Here is a 21137-nt window from a genome sequence, read left to right as displayed (position 1 = left end):
TTATTTTGAAGGTCGGATAAACAGTAGATTACTGTATATACTCGTATAACATCTGTGTTTAAAAATATTAAACATTACATAAATGGACTTTTGTTCTGTACCAAGTATATATGAATATCTAGTGATATTTTATGATTATATCACTGTATGTTATCCCCAAAACTATCAAAAGAAAAAGATAATCATTACAAGTCCCCTCCCCACTTATCTATTAGGAATACAGAATTGTGCTTGCATATTACATTTATGCAAGTATGATTAATTATGCAAGGATGGTATGATTAACCATCAATGCCATATCCCCATGTGCCCCAATGACACAGAGGTCTGACATATGTCAGTTTACAGGTCAAAGTTTACTCTATGAGAATGGCCAGTCCTCAGCAGAGTGCCTGCAGCATGGAATGATTGATTTCCCCTTCCAACTACTAACCATGCTCAGACTTGCGTAACTTTTTTGCGTGAGCAGAGACTCTACCAATTGACCAACCTTTGCTGGTAAGTTATGATTAACTGCTGTAACCTATATTTTTGACCAATATCACAGGTGCATTAGAGGAATATCTGGGAGAGAAAAAAATAGATGCAAAAATATAATGTTAAGGTGACCCAAACACCAACAAAATGGGAAAAAGCCTACTGAGCTCCTCTAAAGATTCCTCTCCCAACCTTGCTCTGCCCTGGGATATACAAAATCCAATACACCTGTAATTTACCATACACAAGGGAAACAAGATTTACAATCTCAATAAGAACACAAACAACATGTCAAATTTCTTCCTTATTGAAAAAGCAGGCCTCTCTGATCAAGTACTTCAAACATGCCACAGAACTGATTTAAAAAGCTCAGTCACTACATTATACCAAAACTTGATATGAAAGACAATTCAAAGAACCTTCTGGAATGCTGATTCATTATCCCAATCTCAACCAGAATGATGAACTAGCAATTCCAAGAGTCTAGAAGGTTCATCTTCAATCCACATAGCATCCAAGTATAGAACAACAGAAGAATATGATAGAACTCCAAGAACCACCAAACTCAAGAAAACCTTCATTTTCACATTTCTTAAAATGTTTCCAAACTTTAGATTGATTTGTTTTCATTTTGCAGCTAAAGTGAAAATATTAAAAGTATAAAATTAAGAAAAATTTTAATTTTTCTTAATTTTATACTTTTAATATTTCTTAATACTTTTTTATATAAAAAAGTAACAATTTTTATCTTACCAGCAAATTATCAAATGTGATCCAAATTTAAAAATAAAAATGAAAACTAATAACTTTGCCATGCATTTGAGCATTGAAGTCCATTACTTGGTAGCGATCTTTTAGTTTCATTTAACTGAAGAACTGCCTGGTAATTCTATGAACAAACTGACTTGGAGTGGCTAAGTGTAATAAAAATGTCTATTACATGTGGCTATTTTGTTGCACTTGATTTATAGTCATATTACTCATAATATTATTCTATTATATTTAAAAGAAACACAAATTGATGTATAAAATAACAAATAATAGCATACTTACTGCAATAATTGAATAGTTTCATTAATTTATAATTAAATTTTAATCATCAACCTATATAATACAATATGCATTTTACTAAAATTAAAAAGTATAACAAATGTAACAAATTCCGCACTACTTTTCTGTTCCACATTTGGAAATTTATGCATTGTGTTGAGCTATATTTCTCAAGACTTGAGACAAGAAACAATCGAAAATTTCCTGGGAATTCTCGAGAATGAAATCCCAGTATAAGTGAATTCTGACCTTGCTTATCATGCCATCGACACTAGACACAGAATTCTCTGGAATAAAACTAGGATTCTTCATCCCAGCAGATTTAAATCTGACACCATCTGAATCTCAACTGCCCTGATTGCATGTCATCTCAAAGCTTTGGGAAGTGATCATCATTAACCGCTTATAATTTTATTTTATTATTATTATTTTTTTAAATACTGAATATGTTATTTTGTTCTGAATTAAGCTATCCATTTTGTTCCCTTGAACTCAAACAGTGCATTCTCCTCTTAACTCAGCTGTGACCAAAATACGAATTAGTAAGAACACTCTACACAACTCATATCTTGTGATTCATGTTTCGAATGTAGTTAACAGATCTTCTCTTCTATCCCTGGTGAAGTCCATGTAACATAAATTTATATTTCAATGCATGTGGTTGTCCACGTGGCTAGCCTAGTGGCTGTGCGCTTTGCAACCATACGCCTGGGGAAGGAGTGTCCTAGGTTCGATTTCCATCAGTGATGTGAAGAGCTGAAGGATCTTCCTCAGTGATAGCCAAGTTAGCCGGTCTTGGGTGTGGACAGCAGGGTTTTTCCCCCAGTTTATCCTGGGGTTTTTCATCCCACAAAGCAGGTAAACCAGCCTTGAGAACTCAACACTACAGACATAGGATACACTGGGGCATACTGCTGACCACCTTATCCTGTGAACAGTTTGAGGTCCGATGATTAATAAATCCTCGACACCGCAAGGTAAAAGAGGGAAAAGAAGATGAGATGCATGTGGCTATCATTGTAAAATGATACAGTTACATGTTTGATGCACATGCTCCTATATCTAATTATTTGATATTCTGGTAGGCTGGTGAATGATTCGTGTTAGATCATTAATAATAGCAAATAATTCAGCTTCTCTTCCATCTTGGGAAATTACAGAAGGGAAAGTCAGTCTAAATTATGGATATTGTAATCTCCAAGGACTCACTGTTTCGGTAATTAGACTGTATGTGATCAAATTTTAGGGATAAACCTGGGTCAATGCTGTTCAACTTGAATATTAATGATACTGGGAATGGTTTGAAGGAGAATGTTCAGTTGTGTGGTGAACTAATCTGGGGAAGACAAAAGTTAATAAATAATTAATAATGCTTGTGGATTACACTGGGAGAACTTGGCTGCAAGAAACTGGGGCTTGGGATATGGAAGCTATGGAGGACAGAGAGTTGAAGTTTAAAAAAGTGGGAATCAGCTCAAAGGATCATTTGTATGTTAAATGTTTAGAGGTACCTGTAGCATAATAAATTAATAATGGAACATGTATAGACCACAGTAATAACTTTAATTAAATAAAGGTACAAATATTTCATACTGAAAGTAACAGTACATCCTCAGTGTAGAACAAACAGTTAAAGGAATGGAATACAAAGTATAGAACAGTCGGTGAATCACCAAATAAAATTGTTGCCGCATGCTAGAAGATTAATTACTAAAATATTATTAAATAATTCTTTAAAGATAATTATTTCATTGATGGTTGCATAAAATAAGAGTCTCCCAAACTTTTCGGAGAGAGAGAGAGTCATTTTGATTTAAATTCGGCCGATGTAAGAGGGCTTCGCAACTTTCTTTAAAAAGGCGTACATATTTAAACCTGCATCTGTGAAGAAGACAAGCTTTATCCCACTGGATATTATGATTAGTGTCAATGTTATGTTGTGAGGTTTCATGTATTCGATATAATATTGATGTTCCTTCATTCTTTTTTCCACAGAACGGCCTGTTTGTCCGTAATATGACAAACTGCATTCACATGGTATCTGGTAAACACCAGCCAATGATAGAAGTGACAGTTTGTCTTTTGCAGATGGCAACAAGTGAGAAATTTTGTTGATGTCTGAGATGTCTGAAATGTAAGGGATTGGAACTCTGCGGTCTGTTGAAGAATCCTGAGGTGTTGGAACATAGGAGTCAATTATCTGTTGGATTTGATTAGGGTTGTAACTATTAGATTCTATTAATTTTATCAAATAAAATTCTACAATTTTATTTGGTGATCCACCGACTGTTCTGTACTTTGTATTCCATTCCTTTAACTGTTTGTTCTACACTGAGGATGTACTGTTACTTTCAGTATGAAATATTTGTACCTTTATTTAATTAAAGTTATTACAGTGGTCTATACGTGTTCCATTATTAATTTGTATGTTAAGAAACATCACACTAGCAAACAGGAATAAGGAGATCATTATTCCTCTTTATAAGGTTTGGTATATCTGGACTATCATGCAGAGATTTGGTTACCAGGGTTCAGGGTTTCTTGGGACATGAAAGTGGTGGAGAGGATCCAGAGGCCGGTGACCAAAAATGCAGACATAAACCTTTCAGAAGTAAACAGAATAATCAGTATTAAAAGTAGTTACTGCACCCGAGTTTATCCTTGTCTCAGTTATATTCCAAGCTATCTGCCAAGGAAGTCAATAGTATGATTTTACATTAGTGCCTTCACAAACAGTCACAAATAGATACTAATGTGATGGAAATTCAAAAATTTCCAAAATTATGGCCAAATGAATCATTAATCCTCTCACTCTAATAAAAACATAACATATAACCAATCTCAAAGACATTTGGGATTAATTACATATAGTTACACATTATTATCATGTATGCTCTTAAGGAGCAAGTACTCATTAAGGGAGGACAATTTTAATCATTCATACTTAAATACTTACTATATATATATCTCTCCCTGAACACAATTGCTGATGATGCACTCACAACATCTAACAGTAGCCTGTTCCACACACTTGACATGAAAAGAATCTAGATTTCATAGCTAAGAAGTCTCCAGGGATGACCCCAAGTTCTGCCTGTACCAGCCATAAGATGCAAAATCTCACTTGTATCTATACTGTAAGTACCCTATACTAATTTGAATGTTTCTATCATATCACCTCTCATCCATCTATTCCTTTTGGTCACCTGCTCATGATGCTTGTCAACTGTCTCCCCTTTTAGGAACCCAGGTGACCATGTCTGTGCACAGTATAGTAAATATATGGTCTTATCAGAACCTTGTTTCTTAAAAGTTAGGATTCTTTTCAACAGTGCAGAGACTTGATGCATGCTTTAACTGTCAATTAAAACTCCTTATATAAGTCTCTAGCTTTACTGATTATTTGCAGTAATTTCCAATCATTCTATGACAGACTGAAAGGTGATGATAATACTAATATGACCAAGTGTTGTTATACTTTTTCTGATCAATTTAATTATGAAAATCCCATGAAATGCATCTGTGAAGCAGCAATATATCAACTGCTTTTATTCAAATGTTTTGTGTGTGTGTGTGTGTGTGTGTGTGTATACACACATCATTAACAGCTTTCTTCAGTCCAATGCTGGAAGAATGCCTCTCCATGCTTCTTCCATTTTAGCTGGTCTTGCGCATCTCTCCACCATAAATGTCTATAACATCTTGTTAGGTCATCATCCCATCTTGCCACTGGTCTATCTAGTTTCTGATAACCAGTTCTTGGTGTCCATTCTGTTGTTTTTCTTTGTCCATCTGTTGTCAGACATTCTCATATGTCCAGCCCAGTACCATTTGTTGTCATTTATTAATAAGGCAATGTCCATTACCTTTGTTTGCTTCCTTATCCACATATCATTCTTTTTATTTAACCACGTTATTCCCAAAATGGCTCTTTCCATGTTTCTTTGCATCGTTTTCAGTTTCTCTAAGTGTTTTTTTAATCAGACTCCAGGTTTCACTGTCATAGCTCCAGTACACAACCAGTTATAAATCTTTCTTTTTAGGCAGTTTGGTAATTACTTTTAAATATCTCTTTCTATAATAGTTAAAAACTTTCCAACCTGCTGTTATTCTAGCTGAAATTTCATTATCAAGTTTATGGTTGTTTGTAATGATTTGCCCTAGATATTTGTATGAATTCACTATGTCAATCCGTCTTTGATTTATTTCAATTTGTTTTAGTTCTGAAGTCTTTCCACTATGCATTACTTTTGATTTATCCATATTTATTTGTAGGCCTATATCCAGAATTACTTCATTTAATTCAATAATCATGTGTTCTAGTTCTTTTGGCAATGCTGCTATTAGAATGATAACACCAGCAAATCATGGATTTCATATATGCACACACATAATAAAAATAATTTTTGCAGGAAACTCTTCAGTCATTCTCCTAAGCACTTCCTCCAGACATAGTTAAACCAGTTGATTTTGTCATTCATTCAGGATATTTTGTCTGCAGAAATAAACTGTACAAGCAGATCAAAAACAGTTACTTCCACAGAGAGCTCTTTCTTCAGCCTTAGTCAATTTTTATCTTGAGCATCTAGAAGACACACTTCTCCTCTATTCAACCAAAATCATCATTTTGGATACCCACCTAGGATACCTATGCTATCCAGATAGGATACACATGTGGATAGCATATCCAAAATGATGGTTTATGTGGATGATTTTTTTGCCATATGGCCTTACCTTGAAGATGCTCCACTCTCTTTCCTAACAAAAATCAACAATCTGTAACACACATCAACTTCACCACAGAAATCAAAATGGATGGAAAATAAGCCTTCTTGAACATCCTCATTTCCCACTCTCCTGAATACTGACTGGTGAACATACGTTCACCAGCTGTTATATACAACAAGATTTGGCAACATCATCTGTCTCCAAAAATGGAAATATGAAAACTTGTTGAATAGAAACCATATTGTTTGCTCCAACCTTATAATGCCAAACTAGAACTTGCCTACATGTTGAAAGTTTTAAGTTGAAAGGATTTAAGTTGAAAGGATTAAACTAAATTTATTATAAATTTGCCAACATCTAATGTATTATGCAGCATAATGGCTTCTAACCACATCCTTTATTTTTACAGGCCTATTCCTAAGAACAGTACAGAGAGTTCTTTGTGTTGCTGGATTTTTTCTGAACCCACTTTGAAGATCCTCAAGAAATTTTAGTGCCCATGTTTTTCCTGATAACAAACTCTCTTCGTTGTGGCTGATGTCTCTTTTACTTTGGATAGGATAGTACATTTTACTGAGAAAAGATTACAGATACAACAATCTTATATCATTTATAATAAGCCTGAAAAGTCTACTCTAGTGTAGCAGGGAGTTGACACTGACCACAAAATCTTTTGGTCTAAGACTCTGAGGTGTAAGGTCTGCTATTTCAAATTTGAACTGAGCACTTATTTAAAAAAAAAAAAAAAAGTGCTGAAGCACTACTACATTGGCCCAACTTACCATAATGACTTTCTTTACCTAAAATCTGGGAAAGTCTTATCCTTAATTCCACACTCTCCCCTCTCTTTTTTGTGTGTGTTTGTGTAACAGATATCAATCAACTGTACTCTATTACACTAGGATGCAGTTCTTATCTTTTGATCCATTTTATCCATTGTTGTTAAATCTTCTGCATCTACATGCTTCAGAATTTTTGAAGATTAGAAAATTGAGTTATTAACTTAATATTCACTAAGGAGCAGGGAGTAAAAAATTTGTATTTTTTATTTTATTTTATTTATTTTTTTAACAGTCATCATATATGCATGCATCAAAAACTTGAGCAAATCATATCAGATCAGCAGGCTAAATTTACTTTACATCGAAGTAGTAAGAACTGCATATCTACTCTATGAAAATGCCTTGGATAACCTTTAAAAACTACAATCTGTAACAAAAATAATAATTAATAATGCAAAATCCTATATGAGGAAGAGATTAGATAATAGAAGTAAAAGAAATTTTACAATTTGAACTACACAAATTCACCTGTTGGGTATTTCGACATTTATACAGCAAGTCTCTAACAAATCTCCTTTGTCATTTGTACAGCTAGCCAGCAGCCATCTTTGGTCCTCAGTTAAACAATATGTACAATAGAGGATGCTGGACTTTTCTCTTCTATCTCCAAACATTTCTCCTAGTTCAGTCTGCTTGTCTTTCAAAGGTGCAAGAGTAAAAGGAGAACATGCCATACGAACAAATCCGGAGTTTCTCTCCTGGGAGGAGGAAGAAGAAAAAAATTATTTACCAGATATTTTTTTAATTGTACTGATTAAAAAAATAATTAAATCTAAATTAAAAATTTGAAACACTGACAGAGCAAGTAAATGGGAAAAAATGAATGACATTATAACCTTCAACCTCATTTTAAGATTGTGGTTGTAAAAGCAATGCTAAATATTAAATATGAAATTCTGGAAAAATAATCTACTTTGTCCAAGGCAAATCAAAAAAGTGAGAAAAACATTAATGCTTTGAAATTGTGTATTACTAATAGGGGAGGAAACACTACTTTATGAATTCTTTTTAAAATATTAATCCGACTTAAAAAAAATTCTACAAAAAAGCCTGATCAAGATTCATTCAGTAAGTAACAAAAATCTTTTTATAATCTCTTTTATATCCTTGAGTTGTCCCTGTACATGTACACAAAATTACTCAGCATCTATAAATATCAAGAAAAGAAACCTAATAATGAGAGATGTGGGAAGAGAGGTAATGAGGGGAGGATGGAGGAGAGGGAGTGAGAGTAGATTAACTTGTGAGTGATATTGTGAATGATATTAAATCCAGCATTATTTCAAAGCCAAATGTAGAAAGTATAAAAGGTTCATAAAGAAGTTGACCAGAGACCTTACAGGAATGCACTCACTGGCAATCACAAGTTGCCCTAGTGCAGACCATATAGAAGACATGAGCACTTGCCCAAGCATCCATATATTCGCCTTTTATATGGTCTGCACTAGGGCAACTCGTGAATGCCGACGAGTGTATTCCTGTAAGGTCTCTGGTCAACTTCTTTATGAACCTTTTATACTTTCTACATTTGGCTTTGAAATAATGCTGGTAATTTATTAGTTTAGCCTTGACTGTCACTCTAACATACAAAAAAAATTATCTGACTTAAATGGAGCTAGCTCTTTTTACCAATCTGTAGGTTTAAGTAATAATTCATTAATCTTATTATTTTTTTAAATTAGAAAAAGTAATATATCAGACATATTTGGATAATATGAAGATCAGAATGATAGTGACACAAGGTACTACCCAAAAGTTTGAAGAATTTGAACAGGCAAGTGAACATGTCATAGTATGCCCTTCTGCTGCTATGAGGATTCTGAAGAGGCAAGCAGTATCCTTTGTGAATCAGTTTGCCAACAGCCAATAAGCGGACAGACTGCGTTCTTGAATTACATGTGTTTCATATCATGATTTAATAGGTCGGTGAATTTCTTCTCTAACTGAAATGGCAGATCTTAAGGGAAAAAAAAAAAAAAACACGTTTAAGGAAGTGTTGGTGATAATGTTATTAGCCAAAGCAAAACTTTTTTGCTTTGTTACAAATGTTTCAAGGATGGCAAACATCTGTCAACAAGCTTTCTGGACAACCATCAACAAGCACAACACTGGAAAACATCACAAAAGTGCAAAAGGCTATCCTTGCAGATTGTAAGCAAACTATCCATGATGTTTGTGAGATTGTAGGACTGTTGTATGGGCCCATATAAAGACATGAGTGCATGTCTTCTATATGAGAGATGTGGGAAGACTGTTCAGATCATTTGACCACACATCACTTATTGTTCAATGGTTCCTTCCTGGCTTCCCCTCTTCCCTGCAACTTTTTCCTATTTCCCAAGGTGAAATTCTAGCTGAAAAGGTATCATTTTGACACAGTTGAAAAGATCCAGTTGTGCAATTGCAGGAGGTGCTCAACATAGTCACACTTGAGAATTTCGGGATGCATGGATTCATGAAAAAACACTGGGATCATTGTATATATATATATACAGTATTGTACATATACAATAACTTTTTTAATTATAAAAAAACTCGTTTTCTGTATTTCATTATAACAAAAAAAATATAAATAATTAATAAATAAAAAAAGTTATTAAATGTTTAAACCCCTTTGTGTGACTTATGGGCAACCCTGTACATGCTCAAGGGTACTACACTGAAAAAAAAGATGGTAGGAACTAGGAGGATAATTATTTGTGTGCGTGAGGGAAAAATTTACTAGTGCCATAATTGACAGGATTGCATGAACAAACAAAAATTAAGAAAGGTAAATATACCCTCCCACACATACGCACAACTTTAAAATGTGTCTGTGGGGAAGACTTAATCAGGTCAAGAGTCTATCAGTTAAAAAATGGTATATAGAGAAATTATATCAAAGTTAACCATGCCTACATTTTTGTGGACAAAATTTTTTTTATTAAAGTTTTGAACTGAACAGATTTTTAATGGAAGGGGAAGGATATGCTTGTGAGTGGGAGAAGTCATTTTGCTGTTAGGATAGGTTGTACACGGGACTATCTATATTATCAGCTTTTTATGTTAAAAGGTGGAAGGGGTATCAGAGCTCTGAATTTTTGAGGTAGCTTAATATGGTGCGAGTGTTTTAGTATTTTAATAATTTCGTTGGACCAAGATATAACTTTTTTTTTTTTTTTTAAATAATATAAGAACCATTTTCATTAGTGAATGAATGAATGAAATCTTGATCCATCGTCTGGAAGCTAAGCAATCATTCTCTATAATTATTTCTGCTAGTTACTTTTTTCAGTTACAATTTGAATTGTTTCAATAACTATCTATCTCATCAAGTACTCTCTGTGTTCAACAGCAAGTATACTTTTGATATGTGTAAAAGAAAAGTTATACATACCATATGTAGTAATTTCAAAATTATATATTAAAAACTTTAAATCACTTTGTAAATGATAGCGTTAAAATACGTTAAATTAAATAAAATAATTTTACTAGATGTTATCAATACCAAAATTATTCTGATGAAATAACTTACATCTTTGCTGTTCAGAAAAAGATCTTGGGCAGCTGCTGGACCAAATCCAGTAAGACTCTTCACAGTAGACTGATGTGCAAGTAATCTGTGGCACTGAGAAAACACAGAAAATGCTAATGATTTCAATTGATCTTGACGTTTGCTGTTATCTTCACACTTTCCAAGACTCAAGATAGAGTCTAGCGTAATTATCTGAAAGAAAGATGAGTTTTCCTTATCTTCTACTTTAATGTTTACACTGATGACTAGAGAAAGTAAAACTAAAAAAAATATGACTATTACTAATATTCTTTGTTGGCAAAAGAAAAAGTTTCATTACATGGTTATTATAAACCACATAAGAAATGTCTTCAAATTTTCACAATTTATTAACTTATATCCAACATTGTCAGAGATAAGCATGGAGACATGAATAAATAATGGTGCATTAATGCCATCATAGTAATTTCAGGACTCTTAATCAACATATATAGCCCATTTCAAATTTTATTTATTCATTCAGTTATTTTGTTAATGCTTCACTGACATCCTTAATATATATCAGTGATTGTTTTGTAAAAGGATAGATGCTAGTATGCATTCTTTGCTAGCAGGAAAATTTGAAAATTAAAACAATACCACATCTGAATATCAGGTGTCATTGCTAATAAATGTGCCAGTACAACATACCATCCTAAAGAAAAGCACTATATCTATGAAGGCAGGTACCTCTTTATGCACTCACGTGTCACTGCATTGCTCTAGCAATATAGCAACATACCATCCCAAAGAAAAGCAGTATATCTATGAAGGCAGGTACCTCTTTATGCACTCACATGTCACTGCATTGCTCTAGCAGTATGTTTCCATTCTGCAGTACATAATTTTGTGCAGACTATGTTCACATCCAAACTGAGCTATCAAAGCATAACCTTAGTGGTATAATACAGAGCTGAACATATCCTGTTATCATAGTACTACTGTAATATTACATACAACTGTAATATTGCACCAAAAACAGAGAAGAAGCATAATGCTAATAAGAACAGTGAAGTAGTGAACAAGAAGGTTTGTTCTAGAGCTAATATTGAAGAGGATATTGAAAACAATTTAATCTCTGAAATCGCCAAGTTAAAGCAGATTATTACACAGATGAGGGAAGTACAGAAAGTTGAGCAGCATTTAGAAGAACACAGGAGGAATAAAAAAATTTCAGCTGCAAAATGGAAAACAACAAAGCATGAAATCAGTAAGTTAGTGCTTAATAATGAAAATCTGGAAAGTAAAGTTGAAAACTCATAAAACATGCCATTGATGAGCAGGTTATAATGTCAAGTTTTCCTGGAGCAAAAATTAAAAATATAATGCAAGCAATTGAATAACAGAGAAGAAAAACAAAAGAGGTCATAATTCTGGTAGGTAACAATGACTTAACTAGCGATAAATTCAGTATGCTAGAGCAGCGTTTCTCAACCTTTCTAAGCCCAAGGACCAGTAAAGTGCCTAAAACAATTGTTGTACGAACCACTAAGTTACAGAGGCATAGCTTGGGGGGGGGGGGGGGATACGCCTCAGGCGGCACTTTTTTGGCTTTTAAGAAATCTTGTCATGCTGTCTATGGTAATAAAACTATATTGTTGGTCACTTCACCCCTAATTTATTATTCGTCATTTTGCCACTACAAAATTAGCGGCAGAATGACGAATAATAAAAGAGGGGTAAAATGAACAACAATATAGTTTTTTATCTTCTGCCTTTGAACATTCCGACGCTATTTGTTGGTTTTTTTTAAGTCTCCATTTGATTTCAATAATTTTCACTTACTTATTCAGTTTTAATTTGTTTTGTTAATTAAAAAATATATATTTAATTAATTTGTCTGCCTGCGGACCACCTGTCCCATCATCACGGACCACAGGCTGAGAAACAGTGTGCTAGAGGTTATGAAAAGATTGTTGGAAGAAGCGAGAGTGAAGGTGAGAAAGTAAAAATTATTAGTATATTACCTAGATATGATGGAAATGAATTATGAAAAAGGGTTATGATGCAAATGATTTGATGAAGTAGGCTGTGTAGAAGGAATAGATACAAGCTTTTGGAAGGGTGCAGTGAGTTTAAGGGAAGATTGGATTTGTATAAGAGTGACGTACTACACTTGAATGTGTTTGGCATCAGGAGCCTTGAAAAATTATTCATACGAGAATTGAATTCCGATGGGAGGAAATGCGAGAATCTGTGTAAGAGCAACAATGTTAGGTGACTGTTAATTATGGAAATGATTATGAAGAGAGAACGATTCTGTGTTTGTCCAGTTCAGACTTACCAAGCATGTGAAAAGATGTCTGCATAAGTAAGTAACTAGATAAGACTGATGTGAGGTGGAATCTAACAAGATTAAATACATAGTGGTGTGGTGTTACAGACCTGGTGGATCAGTTGTAGTGAAGAAGAAATGCATCAACAATTAAATATGATGGGTGTGAAAAGAGTAATCATAATGGGGACTTTAATAATCTAAACATCGATTGGGTAGCTGTGAAATCACATGAGAAGAATGAAACTGAATTGATTGAGATGTTGCACGACAACTTCTTCAAGCAGCATATGACAGAAAGAACTCGTGATCAAAGAGTTTAGAACTGATTACAGTGTCAGAGGTGGGGGGGACAGTAAAAGGCATAACTATTCTGCCTCCAGTTGGTGATAGTGATCATGCACAACTCACTTGGGATGTAGCTAAGTTTATGAATGTTCCATTCAGAAAAGGTTACATGCTGAACTACAAAACAGGAAATTATGACCACCTAAGGAGTATGCTGGGTTCTGCGCCATGGTATCAGTTGTTGGATGGGAAGAATATCAATGCACGGGAAGTGTTTAAAAAATATTTAAACGATACGATATCAGAATGTGTCCCTCGAGTTCAAAGAATAAATAGGTTAGGAGTGAAATGGATGTGTTATCTAAGTAAGCATGAGATTCATATGAAAAAGATTATGTAGAAGGAATACATAGTGTGCATAGTATGATGTCAGTTATGATAATTATGAGCAGCAGGTCAGAAGAGTCACAAGTGTTGTACAGAAAGTGAAGTCTGAGTATGAAAAGGGGAAAAAAAAAAACTGGCTCTGTAAGTAAATGAAAGAATGAATTTGAAAGAATAACTCTACTGAATGTAGACAGTATGCAGGTGACTGATGCAGAAGTGGTTGTTCAACTAATGAGTAATTATTTTGCAAAAAAGCCATCAACCTGGTATATGTAACATTGAACTCAGTGCCATCTCTTCACTGTATGAAGAAACTTGTGTATATGAGGAGGAAGTACTGTCGCAAACTGAATAAGAATTCTGCAATAGGAACTATTGCAGAATTCTTATTCAGTTTGCGACAGTACTTGGGATGCTAAAAATGTGTTCAGCTGAACTGGCTATTCCTTTGACCAGGCTATATAATTTGAGTCTCAGAACAAAGAAATTTCCACAGGAGTGGAAAGAATATATGATAATTCTATTACACTAGGGTGGTGCAAAGATCGATGTATCCAACTACTGACCAATCAGTATCTCAGGAGTGGTTGCGAAGATTTTGGAAAAGTTTGGTCAAGGCTCGCATTCAGAAATGGGTTGACAAAGGGTAGGTGATGTTTTACTAATTTGCCCACATTCTATAATAATGTTACCACTGAGACAAGGGGAATGGATATACCATGATACTTTTGGATTTTGCTAAGGCTTTTGACAGAATACAGCATGGAACACTGTTGCATAAATTGGAGAATATGGGGTTGGATTATAAACTATTGGCAAGGATAAGAAGATGGCTGACACAGATTCAAAAAGTCATGTATTGGGGGGGGGGTTTGAATCTGCAAGATTCAAAGTAACCAGTCCAGTTCAAAGTCCTTGGTCCACTGTTATTCAATCTGCACATTAATGACATTGGTAAGGTTTTGGCATGATACATACATTTGTTGATGATGTAAAAATAGGTAGCGTAATCAAGAGTGCTGCTGATATGCAGTACTTGCAGAATGATTTGAATGGACTGGAATTGTGGGCATGTGAAAATGATTAACAGTTCCATGTTAGTAAATGCAAAGTCATGTACTTGGGCATGATTAATTATCCAATGTCATATTATCTTATTATTATTACATGACACCTCCAAGGAGTACAAGGACTCGTCACAGGAGGGTACTACACAACACACATCTCTTTATAGTATAACCAAGTGGGAAAATATTCAACAACTATTAGCAATTATAGACATGTCAACACAAGAATATTTTAACATTTGCCAAATATTTCAGTCTGAAACTAACAGACTATTTCAGTGGCTACATAGGAACAGTTTTTAACAAGGTGGAATACCAACAATTGATCATTCAAAAGTAGAATGAGCCGCATGATGTTACATTGCTGTGCATTAAAGAGAGGAAAAATTTCATCAGAGTGATGATTAAATTATAGTTATTAATTCACAATTTCATATAATAATAATCTTAATTTATAAATAACATTAGACTAATGTAAGAATTAAAATTCTCGATTAAAAAAAAAATTTAATGTGTTATCCTGATTAAACTTTCCCATATTTTTGATAAGGATATACAGTCATTTTGATTCAAGTTAGGACGTTGAAGTAAGACCTCAGAACTCTCTTTGAATAGGCATTCAAATTTATAGCGACATCTGTGTAGAAGGCGAGTCTTGGGCCAGAGGATGTTGTGGCTTGTCTCTATCGCATGCTCAGCCAATCCCGACATCGGATTTGTTGTGCAGAATGTATGACTGATGTTCTTGAATTCTTTTTTCTATAGAGCATCCTGTTTGTCCAAAGTAGGGCAGATTGCAGTTACAAGGAACTTGATATACACACCAGGCAGATATAGTTGAGCGTTTATCTTTAAAAGAGGGGAAATAGGTGGATATTTTGTTAATAGGTATATAAGTGGCTGTTAAATCATATTTCTTCAGAATTCTTGAAATTGGTTCTGAAATCCCAGAAATATATGGAATAGGAACTTGATGTATTGATTCTTTGTTGTTCTGGATTGGATTGTAGGAATTCTACAGATGTTGTGTACTTTTTTCGGAGAAGCCATTTAATTTCGTGTGATGTTTGATAATTGAAAATTCTTTCTGTAATTCATAAGGAATTCAACAATTAGTTCTAGCTCGACGGATTAAACATTTTATGATTCTTGCTTTTTGATAAGAATGATGAGTAGATTGTTTGAGAATATAACGTCCAGTGAAAGTGGGTTTTCTGTAAACTGTTGTTGTTAAAATACCTGAAGGTAAACGGATGAGGAGGATGTCTAAAAAGGATAACTTGTTGTCTTTTTCAATCTCCATGGTAAACTTAATATGAGAATGTAAGGAATTGATTCTGGCTAAAAAGAAAGGTAAGGAATCTCTGTTATGAGGCCACACTGAAAAGATGTCGTCTATATATCTCACCCAAAAGGATGGTTGAGGGAATATAGATGAAAACAGGACGTCTTCTAGATGTTCCAAATAAAAGTTGGCTAGAGCAGGTGAAAGTGGATTTCCCATGGTCGTTCCTTCCTCTTGGTTGTAGAATTTGTTTTGACACAAGAAATATCCAGAGTACATCACGAAATCAATTCCATATATTTCCGGGATTTCAGAACCAATTTCAAGAATTCTGAAGAAATGTGACAGCCACTTATATACCTATTAATAAAATATCCACCTATTTCCCCTCTTCTAAAGATAAATGCTCAACTATGTCTCTGCCTGGTGTGTATCAAGTTCCTTGTAACTGCAATCTGTCCTACTTTGGACAAACAGGATGCTCTATAGAAAAAAGAATTCAAGAACATCAATCATACATTTTGCACAACAAATCCAATAAGTCTCGATTGGCTCAGCATGGGATAGAGACAAGCCACAACATCCTCTGGTCCAAGACTTGCCTTCTACACAGATGTCGCTATAAATTTGAATGCCTATTCAAAGAAAGTGCTGAGGCCTTACTTCAACGTCCTAACTTGAATCAAAATGACTGTATATCCTTATCAAAAATATGGGAAAGTTTAATCAGGATAACACATTAAATTTTTTTTTTAATCGAGATTTTTAATTCTTACATTAGTCTAATGTTATTTATAAATTAAGATTATTATATGAAATTGTGAATTAATAACTATAATTTAATCATCACTCTGATGAAATTTTTCCTCTCTTTCATGCATAGCAATGTAACATCATGTGGCTCGTTCTACTTTTGAATGATCAATTGTTGGTATTCCACCTTGTTAAAAACTGTTCTTATGTAACTACTGAAGATAGTCTGTTAGTTTCAGACTGAAATATTTGGCAAATATTAAAATATTCTTGTGTTAACGTGTCTATAATTCCTAATCATAATGTCATAAGTGAAAAAAGAAATCTCTCAAGAGTAAAATTCGACAACTATCTCTAATCCAGAGTATTTTAATAATAAGGTGTGACACCTTTTGGCTACTTATACATGAAAACATGATTTTGGCATTACTTCAACCCCAGACACCACTGGGTCTGGCTCCCACTAACGAGACCTCAATAAAGATCGAAACTGTTCTGGGTAGTAACCTTTCCTATAATCATAGCATTATACATACCCATAAGGATATGTGCTTTGTATTATGGGATACTGAGGCAAGTAATGTGAAGTCATCAGCTTCTATGAGTTGCCCCAGCCCTGATTATATTTCAGGCGCAAACTTTGTTTGCTTACACTTGGATACAGGACTAAACCAAGTACATAATTTCTTGGTATCTTTAATTTATAGTATAACTAAGTGGAAAAACTTTCAACACATCTCTCCGTCTCCCATACTACTTAATTCCCCACCTACAGCACACAATGACACTACTACTACCTTCAACGCATTCTACTGCCCATCATCCTTATACTAACAACCACTACCAACCAACAACAGTATTTCATTTCGTCTGTAAATTGCATGTGTTCTCATGGTCGATTTGCCTGTCTCTTTCAGATGTCATCTCCTTCCAAGAGGTTGACTACCATGAGTTTCCACCATGTGTGGTTTTGTGCTTCTCTTTTGCATTCTTCATAGGACAAAAAGGTCCAGTCCTTAATATTCCCATCCAATCTGTTCTTTGTCTTCCTCTTCTTCTTTTTCCTTGTATCATTCCTTCTAGAAGTGTTTTTGTAGGGATTCATGCCTTAGTATTATTATTACAGGCAACTCCATAGAGTCCTTAGACTCATTGAGGGAGGCCTTAAACATCATGTCCAGAACAACTATTCGGCATCCACACAGTATCAATCATACTTTGCCTTGAACTCACTCACTCACAGCACCAGACCTGTTCTGAAAAATTTCCTCTGAATTAATTTTTTAAAAACCCTTCAGTAATTTGAACATCTCAATCATATCACCCCTCTTCCGCTTATCAACCAATTTCTGCAACCCACAGTTCTTCAACCTGGCCTCATAAAGCTCATTCGATAGACCAGCTATCATCTTGGTCACTCACCCCTGGATCCTCTCTACCTTCTCCCCATCAAGAAGAAACCCTGGCACCCAGACCTGGGCACAGTAGTCAAGATGGGGTCTTATCAAGGCTCAATAAAGAGGAACAATAACTTACTTGTCTCTGCTCTTCAAAGTATTCTTCAGTAACTAAGTGATCTGATGAGCTGATTTAGCCACTTTTGCAATGTGCCCCATAAACTTCAACTCCCTGTCCACCAACACTCCCAAATCCCTGGCCTTGTCAATCTCTTGGAGTATAGTTCCACCAATGTGGTATACTGCTGCTATTCTTTTCACTCCAAAATGCATAACTTTACACTTTGGCACATTAAACTGGCATCTTCTCCTTAGCCCAGTCTTCAAATCTATCCAAATCATCCTACAAAATTTTGACATCATGAGCATTCACTATTGCTCTGCCCAACTTTGCATCATCAGCAAACAAATGAACAATTCCTCTCAGATCCTTTTACCTATATCATTAATGGACCACTGCTGTTTAATGAACAAATTAAACAGCAGTGGTCCAAGAACAGAACCCTGCGGCACACCATTAGTCACAGGCCTTCTTTTGGACTTTGCTCCTGAATAAACTACTCTCTGATGTCTCTCCATCAACCACCCTCCTATCCATCTCACCAACCCTATCCCCATATGCCTCAGTTTACTGATTAGAATTCCATGTGGTATCCTGTCAAAGGCCTTAGCAAGGTCCAGCAGTATCACTGTAAACCCATTACTGTGGATTCCTTATCCAGTTCAGCCGTCACTGTGTAATAAAACTTGAGCAAGTTACTGAGGCATGATCTAACTTTCACAAAACCATGCTGTCCCCCATACAGTATACCATTTTCATCTATCCATTCCTGTATTTTTCTCTTGACTAGATTCTCTAAGACCTTGACAATGACTCCTAATATGTTGATCAGTCGGTAATTTCCAACAGCAGTCTTGGAACCTCCTTTATGCAGTGGAACTATTTTCCCCTCTTTCCACCCCCCTCGGGACTAACCCAGACCCGAGGCTCAAATTAAACAAAATGGTCAAGGGCACTGACAATTCTTTAGCCGCTTCACGTACGACCCGAGCTGGTATACCATCCAATCCCACAGATGTATTCACATTAAGGTTTTGTAATAGACTATTCACCTCCACTTCATTCATCACAATTCCCGTATAAGCTATCGGTTCCTTCATTCCTGCTATATCACCACCTGGATTATATACTCTTGCAATGTGCTCGCTTAGTAATTCCACTATATCGACTGATTCGGTTACCTCCCTACCATCGGCATTCCTTAAAATCATTCTGCTATACAATTTTTCTTTTACTTGCAGCATATCAAAAAAACTGTTTGGAATTCTCTTTAGCTTGCTTTGCTAATTTCCTTTCATAATCTGCTTTTGCTTTTCTTACCACACTAGTTACCCTTCGGGCCTGTGCTTTATACTTTTTGTGTGCCTGCAGGTCACCTTTCTCCTTAAATTTCCTCCACAGTTGTTTCTTTCTTTGCAGCTCAAACTTAATGGTGTTATTCATCCATTTAACCTCCACTTGATTTACTACCTGGACTCTAGGTATGCAGTCAGTCATTACCTCCTACAAACGCTCCTTAACCACTTCCCATGCACTATCAACATCTAGCCCTTGCAGTTTTACATGCCATGGCACTGAACCAAGCAATCTCCTAAGCTTGTCAACTTACCAGTCTGGTAATTCCACATGTACCATGTCTTAATTGAAAATTCCATATATTTAGCCACCTCCCAGGTCAAGATCCTATGATCACTCTCACCAATTGGTGGCAACACGGTCATATTCATTACAGTCAAATTCTCAGGTGCAATTACTAGATCAAGCACTCTCGAACCCCTAGTATATTCCATACATGCTGTCTCAGGTAGTTATCCCTTAGTAACTGCATAAAATCCATTTCCTTCTTCCCATGTGTCCTCTCCTCCTTCCAATCAATGTTACCATAGTTGAAATTCCCCTTAATAATTACCTATCTCCATCATCTATTCCATCACCTGGTCTATAGCAGCACCCAACTGTATATTTTGTTCTGCTGGCCTCGATTTCACACCAAATAGCCTCAAATGTGCTCTTTTCACTATCCTGCGGTTCAACTTCTATTCTCCTTGGCTGCAGTTCATCAACTAACATCAATAACCCCCCCCCCCCATTCTTTTCTCTCTGTCTCTCCTGAATACACTATATCCTTCACATTCTATCTCACTAGCTATATCATCTTCTGTCAGCTAGTGAGATAGAATATGAAGGGTATAGTGTGTTCAGGAGGGACAGAGAGAAAAGAACTCACTAATGCCAATAACCTGTGGCCAGGAAGAGCCAACCAAGGCCAAAAATTCCTCCTTCTTGTTCCAAATACTCCTGGCATTAGTAATTAGTATACATAAAGTGCAGAAGCCCGTTAATCCCACCCTTATCCTGATGCCTTCTACTAACTATCCCATTCTGGTTTGTTGTCCTACGAACTAGCTCAGGCATATTATACACATTCTTACACTTAACTGCCTCACTGATGTCTGCATATTCACTCCCCCCGCCAATAGCTCTAGTTTCCCTGATTCTGCACATCCACTTTCACTTCATTCAGCAACACTTTTTCCAGTCTCCGCACACCAAATCCATTCAGATGCAAACCATCCTTCCTGTATAAGTCTTTTTGCCCATCAAACTCCACACCACTCCTCCTGTATAACCTGCGCATAGAGTCAATTCGCAATTATGGCCCTCCTTCTCAACTCTCTCGCTCTTTTCCTTTGCTACCTCTATTAATTCCTTCAAGTCCTCTCTCATAGCAAATTTTTCACCCTTTAAATCATTCGTTCCTGCCACTACTATCATTTCTTTCACCCTATGCTTTTGTGCTCTAATAGCCTCACTTACATCATTAATTTTCATACCCAGAAAGCACAATTTTGTCAAACTCTCATCTATTACACCTTTTACTACTGAATCACCACACAACACTCGCTTCTTAAGTTTTCTTTCACTCCCGATTATG

At 35.4% G+C, this 21137-nt stretch overlaps 1 protein-coding gene across 1 annotated transcript in view; it reads right to left on the bottom strand.

Annotated features, from left to right (window-relative positions):
- LOC150092894 (mediator of RNA polymerase II transcription subunit 13-like) overlaps positions 1-21137 on the bottom strand; it is a 557023-nt gene that overhangs the window by 73980 nt on the left and 461906 nt on the right. The window contains exons 21-22 of the mRNA XM_090414065.1: positions 10612-10803; positions 7566-7795 (exon numbers count right to left, since the gene is read on the bottom strand). Coding sequence (XP_090270191.1) covers positions 7566-7795; positions 10612-10803 — 422 coding nt within the window. The remainder of the gene's footprint in view (positions 1-7565; positions 7796-10611; positions 10804-21137) is intronic.

This window comes from Typopeltis vanoorti, chromosome 24 (genome assembly GCF_054136105.1).
Source record: "Typopeltis vanoorti isolate ZY-2024b chromosome 24, IOZ_Tvanoo_1.0, whole genome shotgun sequence".
Taxonomy (NCBI): domain Eukaryota; kingdom Metazoa; phylum Arthropoda; class Arachnida; order Uropygi; family Thelyphonidae; genus Typopeltis; species Typopeltis vanoorti.
Note: the sequence above shows the minus strand (reverse complement) of the source record. Positions and strands in the feature narration are given on the sequence as shown.